Source organism: Mandrillus leucophaeus, unplaced genomic scaffold (genome assembly GCF_000951045.1).
Source record: "Mandrillus leucophaeus isolate KB7577 unplaced genomic scaffold, Mleu.le_1.0 Scaffold811, whole genome shotgun sequence".
Taxonomy (NCBI): Eukaryota; Metazoa; Chordata; class Mammalia; order Primates; family Cercopithecidae; genus Mandrillus; species Mandrillus leucophaeus.
In genome coordinates, this window is record NW_012108820.1 from 544,248 (window position 1) to 553,102 (window position 8,855).

General features: G+C 44.0%; 1 protein-coding gene across 1 annotated transcript in view; it reads left to right on the plus strand.

The window, feature by feature from the left end:
* Positions 1 to 8,218: 8,218 nt before the first annotated feature.
* The window catches only part of ALOX5AP (arachidonate 5-lipoxygenase-activating protein), a 45,085-nt gene continuing 44,448 nt past the window's right edge, over positions 8,219 to 8,855 (plus strand). The window contains exon 1 of the mRNA XM_011967836.1: positions 8,219 to 8,340. Within this exon, the coding sequence (XP_011823226.1) occupies positions 8,219 to 8,340 (122 nt within the window). The remainder of the gene's footprint in view (positions 8,341 to 8,855) is intronic.

Consider the following 8,855-nt stretch of genomic DNA (forward strand, 5'->3'; position numbering starts at 1 on the left):
TATAAATTATTTTGATGACAGCTGGTATTTTTTAAAAAGTGGTTTTGGACTCACAAAAAAAAGCCAAGACGGATTTATACATAACAAAGCATTTGTGTCAAGTGAAAGCCAAGTGACATCTTAGCACCCTGTGTGAGCGAAGGTGTTGTAGCAATTCAAATGTGAATGCCGATGAAGCTGCCCAGGACGGCCAAGGCCACTTTGGTGTGTTTGAGGGAATTAGGGTTTAGCAAAAAAAAAAAAAAAAAAAGGACCTGACACTCTGAACTACTGTGGCTACCTGGAATTTTGGGGTTTTGAAGCTTTGCATTTAATTTGCAGTTTATGACCTGGCGGAAAAGGCAGGTGAAATGCATATCCTGGGATGAGTCAGCTGGAGGAGAGGGCTGGGAAGGGACTGAGCTGCACACACGCAATTCTTCTCCCAGGCTTATCGACCAGGTGAGTCAAGTCTTCTTCCAACGGGATAGAGTGTGAGAGAGAGCAGGGAATAGAAGCCAGAGTCCCTGTTACATTTCTCAGTACATTTCGGTCGGAGAATGGAACTTTCTCTATTGTAGGAGACCTTGAGAGCCTACGATAGAAATTACCCCTTCATCATGTATTTTCCTCCCAGAAATAGCATAGCCACTGTCGCTACTAAGCTGGAGGATCATGAGCACAATTTCTCTCCCTTTCTAACCCCATGCCTTTGTAGGAGATCGCTCCACCAAAAAGGAGTTAAAAAGAAGCAGCACTATTTTGTGGAGTACAGTCATTACCATTAGCACCATCAGCACCACCGACCTCCATCACCATTATCAAAAACATTCACCGGGTGTCTGCCTTACTAACTGCAAACTGCAGTAGATATTTGTAGCAGAAGGTTTGTTTCCTTTCCTCCTTGGGATGTGAAGAAAAGCTGGAGAATGTTTTGGTAGCAACACACTAGGTTGCATTGCTGATAATGTGATGGCCCCATGAGAGTCTCTGTTGGCTGGTGTAGTTCAGGTGGACGACTGCAGGATTTTGTTCTTGGAGCCTCAGTTCTGGCTGGGCTTGGAGTGTAAAGTTTGGGAGCCAGATGACAAGAGTATCTGAAGGGTAGAATAATGAGTTCATCCAAAAGATCACCAGGATGGTTATTAAAGAGTACAGAGGAGGAATTTACTGGTAATACCAGTTTGCAAACAGAGAAGGGAGTCTCCAATGTGGACCGAAAGTGCTCTGTCTTTGAGCAGGGGAAGGGCAGGTTAGGTTTTATGCCTCACAGGGCTGCTACCATACATATTCAGCAGGTTTTGGGGAAAATCTATACATATTTATGAGGTGAGCTGATGCCTGCATAATAGATAAACGTATATGTAACATACTTTTCATATTCGTTTTGGGGCTGGGTTTCGGCAGTAAAATTGGTGGAATTTGGCTCTTTATGTTAAAAGGTGAAATACAGGACACAAAGACGGTTTGTGTGCACCCTCTGTAAACTGGCTGAAACCGGCTTAAGGTCTGCAACTGTTTATCCAAAAAGAATGTGTGTAAGGCCAGGTCTCTGTCCAATCAGAGTTGTAGTGGTCCAGGTTGTAAATCAAAGTTTATAGCTCCTTTTGTTAGAGAGTTCAGCTGTAGGAATTTAGACATTTGCCATGCCTGCCAGGCCCTGAACCTTTGACCCATAGGTAACTTTATTTCCTTAACCTTAGGGTCAGTCTTAGTTGATATGGGGCATCTATTTATTTCGGTATCTCAGATCCTACAGTCAAGAGAAAAGATCTTCCACCAGAGGGTCCTATGTGGCTGCAAAAACTGCTCTGAGCTAAATCCACTCAAAATCACTGCAGGACGTCACTACTAGAAAATAGGGCAGGGACAGGGATCCCCTTCCCATGCTGACTGAAAATGCCTGATAGCTTACCTCCCCCGGCCCTTGAGGCCGCCTTGGAATAGGCACATGCAATTCCATCACTACCCAACAGGGTGTGTCCTAAAGCTCAGTTTTTTCTGTAGTTTTTCTACACACTTGAACCAGAAAATCTAATAAAATCATGTGATTAATACAATTCATTTTACCATGAGGGGTCACATTGTATTTCACACTACCGACCTTATAGGCATGAGCCACCACGCCTGGCCTTTTTTTTTTTTTTTTTTTTTTTTGAGACAGGGTCTCACTCTGTCACCTAGGCTGGAGTGCAATGGGGCAATCATGGCTCACTGTAACCTCTGCCTTCTGTGCTCAAGCAATCCTATCACCTCAGCCTCCCAAGTAGCTGGGATCATAGGTGCACATCACCAAGCCTGGCTAATTTTTTGTATTTTTGGTAGAGACGGGGTTTCACCATGTTGCCCAGGCTGGTCTTGAACTTCTGAGCTCAAGTGATCTGCCCATCATAGCCTGGGTGCTGTAATCCCAGCACTTTTGGTGCTGGGATTACACACGTGAGCCACCTCGCCTGGTCCCTTTCACCTTTATTATCTTTGCCTTTAACTCTAGTGCTTCCTTCCTGAATCAGTTAAGGATTGCATTTGTCTGCATTAACAGAAACCTCACTGCAGAAGCTTAACCAAATAGGGTAGTTTTTTAAGAGATATTGTTTATATCATGCAAATTGCACAAATTTTAAGTACATAGTTCAATGAGTTTTGACAAATGTAGAACAGCATAGCTATATAAAACCATTCCATCAAAAAAATATTATCACCATAGCAAATTATGTCCTGTCCCTTTCTTGTCAATCCCAACTCCTCTCCCCAGGCAACCTTCATTCTGATTTCTCTCACCGTAGTTTAGTTTTACCTATTTCTATAATAGAACATCATATAAATGGAGTAATATAGAACACAATCTTTTGTATGAAGCTTCCTTTGGCTCAATGTAATGTTTATGAGATTCATCCACGTTATTGAATGTATCAGTAGTGTTTTCCTTTATATTTCCTAGTGTTCTATTGAATAAATGTACTACAATTTGCTTATCCATTTATTTGTTGATGAACATTTGGACTGTTGGCAATTTTTGCCTGTTATGCGTAAAGCTGCTAAAAAACATTCTTGTACAAGTCTTTCATTTCATATGTGTTTCTTTTTCTGGCGTAAAAAACTACAAGTAGAATTGTTGGGTAATAAATAGGCACTCATCTAATATTATATAAACAACTGCACAACAGTTTTTCAACGTGGCTGTACTATTTCACTCTCCCAGGGGCAACGTATGTGTTTTCCAGCTACTCCACATGCTCACTGGCATTTCCTGTTGCCAGTTTAAACATTTCATCCATTCCAGTGGATGTGAAATCTCTCTGGTTGTAATAATTGTATTTCTCTGATGACTAATTATGTCAAGCCCCTTTTCAAATGCTTATCAGCCACTTCTATACTGTCCTCTGTGACATGTCCATTCAACTCTTTTTGCTCATTCTTTAAAAACATTGGGTTGGTTGTCTTTCTCTTTGTTTGTCTTCCGCTTTTCATTTATAGGAGTGCATATCTTCGGAATACAAGCCCTTTGTCAGATAAATGTATTGTGAATAATTTTCTCCTAGTTTGTGGTTTGCCTTTTCATGTTCTTAATATCTTTTGATGTGTGGAAATTTTAACTTTCAAATTAAGTTCAGTAGATCAACTTGTTTTTTGTTTTTTTGGTTTTTTTTTGACACTGGGTCTCACTTGTTGCCCAGGCTGGAGTATAGTGGCGCCATCATGGGTCACTGCAACCTGTGCCTCCTGGGCTCAAGAGATCCTCCTGACTCAGCCTCCCAAGTAGCTGGCACCACAAGCGTGCACCACTACGCTTGGCTAATTTTTTGTATTTTTGGTAGACATGGGATTTCGCCATGTTGCTCAGGCTGGTCTGGAGCTCCTGATTCACCCACCTCAGCCTACAAAGTGCTAGGATTACAGGCGTGAGCCACCACACCCAGTCGAGTAGATCAAGTTTTAATTTTACGGCCAGTAGAGATCTATTTCAAGGCTCTCTATTTTGTTCTGTTGCTCTATTTATCTACCTTTATGCCAATTTTCTTCTCTTTCGATTCAGATAGGGTTACATAATAATTATTTTTTCCAGGGATAGATGGACCAGGCTGGTGAAGGTGTTCAAGGGAGTCATTAAGACCCTGGCTCCTTTCATCCTTCTGTTCCATCTCCTTTGGCTCGTGGATTTTGTTTTCCAGGTGGCAACATGGTGCCTCCACCTTTGGTATCCTATTTTAGCTCCTGGCAGAAAGAAAGGAACAGGCTAATGGCCCTGATTAGTCTACCCCCTTTTAACAGGAGAAAATTTAAGAAACAAAAACCATGAAACCCTTTCGCAGAGGCAACAACCAGAATTCCATTTATCTTTCATTGACCAGAACAGACCACATGGTCACTGGTGGTGGCAATGGACACTGGGGAGATGAATATATTTAAGGTGGCACATCCCAGAAGAACAGTGTGCACCGATTGCATTAATGAACCCATTCATGTGCCAAGGGGAGGTTTACCTATTAGCATGGTCAAATTAGAACCCACTGTTGGAGCTGCAGGTGAGCCAATCCCACCTAAACAGTGTGGATGCTACAAGATGGAGAAGTAAATTGATTCTATTCCATACTCTAACCTCTCTCCAAGACGTAGTCTTAAAATAGAAGAGGGAAGACAGAAGGAAGCATCCAGAATATATTTTTATTGTCTTTTACTTCTTCAGCTCACTTTAGATCAGTGCTTCTCAATCTGGCAAGGGGCATGCAGGAGGATGTGAGTTTTATCAGGGAAAGCTACACAACCCCCCATCCACAATGCTACCCCCACTCCTGTGGACCTTCTTTAAGAGAGACTTAATATTATAGATGGAGTTGATATGATTTTAAGAGAGGCCATATATTATTTGCTTTCTGTCTTGAAAAACTTGTGATTTTTCTGTATTGTGCTACTGCCAAAGAGAATAGAACCCTGACTGAGGTGTCAATGTTTATGTAACTGATTTCATGTGCTTTCTGTAGTTCTACCGTTTCTGAAAGTTATAAATTTCTTGTGTGTGTGCAGTTGGGGAGTGTGTCCTCCTCCTTCCGCTCTTATAACACGCATTAGCACATCAAAATGCTCTAGTCTTTGTATGATTATGTGGCATGTGGTGATGCAGCCTCACCGTGGAAGGCCTTTTCTTGAGCCATTACAAATGTAACATTACTTTCAATCAGATAGTGCCATTAAGGATTTCATTACGGCCGTCACATCCCGTGACGTCTCTAAATGTGCAGCATTAGGGCCTAAGTGCAGCCCTGCAGGTAGGGTTGCCAGGTTTAACAAATAAAAATTACACGCTGGCCAGGCGGGGTGGCTCATGCCTGTAATCCCAGCACTTTGGGAGGCTGAAGCAGGTGGATTATTTGAGGTCAGGAGTTTGAAACCAGCCTGGCCAACATGGTGAAACCCCGTCTCTACTAAAAATACAAAAATTAGCCAGGCATGCTGGCAAGTGCCTGCAATCCCAGTTACTTGAGAGACTGAGGCAGGAGAATCACTTGAGCCCTGGAGGGGGAGGCTGCAGTGAGCCGAGATTCCACCATTGCACTCCAGCCTGGGTGGCAGAGCAAGATGCTATCTAAAACACAACACCATATTTGGGGCATGCTGATACTAAGAAATCATTCATTATTTGTCTGAAATTAAAATTTAAATTGGGGACCCTGTATTTTACTGGGCAACCCATTTGCAATATCAGTAACAATTTCTTATTCAGACCACCAACTAAATGTGCAAAATTTGAATCTCTGAACAGTACCTAAGTCCTTGATACCTTAAATTAATCAATGTCTTAGACACTCAAAGCAGTAGGAAGCATTATGGCAGATGTTTGGGCCCCAGAGATGTCCGTGAGCACAACATAGAGCTCAGAGCCTTCTCTGTTATTTGCTTCACGACAGAGCAAAGGACTGCAGCAGGTTGACTGATATAAAAGTCTTACCATGTCTCACAGCAGGCCTTTGCTCAAGTTTCCAGTAAGGCTGTCATATCATTTCTTCCCTGCAGTACTTGTAAATCCATTTACACTGCCTGCTGTTGAGTCATTTGTTTCGTCATGAGTAGCATGTCATCCTGGTTCCGAGAAGATAGTGAGTTTAGTGACAGTAGCCAAGCAACAGCAGAGCAGCCTCAACCAAAACGGTTTTCCATTTTGGTGGGATGAAGTGAAACACAAGCATCTTCTATCCAGGGGAGATTTGGGGATCATAAAGAATCAATCTGGGCTGGTACCACCATATTGGCTGCTGCATTAGTTTTCTAGAGTTGCCGTAACTAGTCTCACAAGCTGGGAGGCTTTACACGACAGACACGTATTGTTTCACAGTTCTGGATGCTGGAAATCTGGAATCAGGGTGTCAGCAGGGCTGTGCTCCTGCGGAAGTCTCCAGGGGAGAAGCTCCTCCATGGTTTTCTCTTAGCTTCCGGTGTTGCCAGCAATCCCTGGCGTTCCTTGGCCTGCAGGCGGATCACTCCCATCTCTGCCTTTGTTGTCACGTGGCATTTTCCCAGTGTGTCTGACTCTGTGTTTCTTCTCAAAAGAACATCAGTCATATTGGATTACAGGCCCATGCTACTCCATTATGACTGCATCTTAACTTAACCAATTACATCTGCAGTGACCCTGTTTGCACATAAGGTCGCATTCTGAGGTTCCAGGAGTTAGAACATAGACATATCTTTTGGGAACAAAATTCAAGTGATAACAGTTTCGAAGACAGACTAGTCCTGGAGTTTGTAAGGTGAGCCAGGACCAAGGTGCCAGGATTGTCATTTTGTAAGGTCCAGGAACAAAGTGATGTTAACAGAAAGAACATATTTTTGTTGTTGTTGTTGTTTGTTTTGAGACAGTCTCACTCCATCACCCAGGCTGGAATGCAGTGGTACAGTCTCGGGTCACTGCCACCGCCACCTCCCAGGTTCAAGGGATTCTCCTGCCTCAGCCTCTTAAGTAGACGGGATTACAGGCGTGTGCCACATGCCCGGCTAATTTGTGTGTGTGTGTGTGTGTGTGTGTGTGTGTGTGTGTGTGTGTGTGTGTATACATATATATACATTTTTTTTTTCTTTTCTTTTCTTTTAGTAAAGACTGGGTTTCATCATGTTGCCCAGGCTGGTCTCGAACTCCTGCCCTCAAGTGATCCACCTGTCTTGGCTTCCCTCAGTGCTGGGACTACAGACATAAACCACCACACCCAGCCAGAAGGAATATGTTTCCTTCAAGTCTCACTTGACTGGCTGGTTCCCTAGATAACAACAGAGGATGTCTGCTGCAGTTCTCATTGCTGGGGAGTCTGAACTGGAATAAAACACCCACTATCTCCATCAGGCTTGCACTAGAGCCCAGCTCTAGCTGGAGAGAAAGAAGCTAACCCGCACAGACACAGGACTGTAGGCAGGGAGCGTCCGGGGTATATGGGTCCTGACTCTGATGTACCTAAGGCCAACTTCTCTCTGGTCATGCTGGCGTGCATGAGCTCACTAATCTTCCTTTTTGCCTTCCATTTTCTCCAATCCTGACTTAGCAAAGGCTGGGCAAAAGAGGCTCTGTGTGAGTTCGAACAAAGCCTGAGATGCTGGATTTTCCAAGATACAAGAAGGGGCTGGGGGCTGGGTGAACTGGTGGTGGAGAAGGGAAGAATTAGTTTCCCAAAGAGGGGAAGGGGCCAGGACATCAGGCCCTGAGGACTTGGAAGAGGGGGTCGTGGGTAGGAGGTAGATCAAGTGGAGTGACACAAAGGTCAGGAAAGAGGAAGTGTCCACACTGTCCTTGGACAGACTTGAGTCTATAGGACTTCCTCCCTGCCTAGTACAAGGAAATGAGTAAGTGAGATAATGTAACTTCTGGCCCTCTGACATTGCACTGCCCCGATGTCACAGTTGGCAACTGTACCTGCCCCCATCCTTGTCTGGGGTGTGTTTGGTCTGGGGAGGGCTGGTGAAGCAAGAGGTACTCAGAAAAGGGACAGAAATTGCTTCCTATTATCTGGGCATTTGGAGGTGAAGGGGTCAAAGCTCTGGCAAAGATGGGGCTGAAAGGGCCTGGGCTCCAGCAAGGGGCGGCTCTCTATGACCTGGTTCCTGCATCCCACCTTTGCCCCCTAGCAACTCCTCTCATCTCCCGTTTCTGCAGAGGAGGACCCTGCCACATCTGGACAATTCTGCAAGAACTCTGTAGAACTGACTTCACTGTGAACCAGGCATTGTACATCTCCAGAAGTCAACAGAAGCAAAAATGCTCACATTTAATCACAATGCTCCCTGGCATACACAGAAGACTCTGAAAATTTCTGAATTTGGGAAATCCTTTGGCACCTTGGGGCACATTGGGAACATAAGCCATCAGTGCTGGGGTGTGTGTGTGTGTGTGTGTGTGTGTGTGTGTGTGTGTGTATCTTTTACCATGCCTCCTACAAATTTGACCTGGGCCCAGGGCCATGTTCAGTGGTTTTTAAGAACCCAGGCTCCCAGAAGCGGTATTGGGCAGCTAGAGTAGCTCCAGAATCTACATCAAACTCTACCTGTTTCTCAACCAAATTTCTTCCGGAATTTTATTCCATAAATCTGAATTATGGTGTCAGACTCCTAGCGAACACTAAAGGAACTCTCTGCCTTGCATTAAATAACTGTGGTCTCCCTGAAAGAGTCCCCCTGGAGGTAACTCCCTGACTCTTTAGAGAACAGATGTTGAACAGGCATTAGGGGATGTGATGGATGTGCTAACCTTCAAAAAAAAAAAAAAAAAAAAAAAAAAAAGCATGAAAAGAAAGCAAAGAAATTCACAAAAAGCTGACAGCATCTCTCTGTTCCATTGGAAGCTGGGTGATCCTTTCTACTCTTTGCTAAGAAAGGCATTTGGGCAGGAAAAAGCT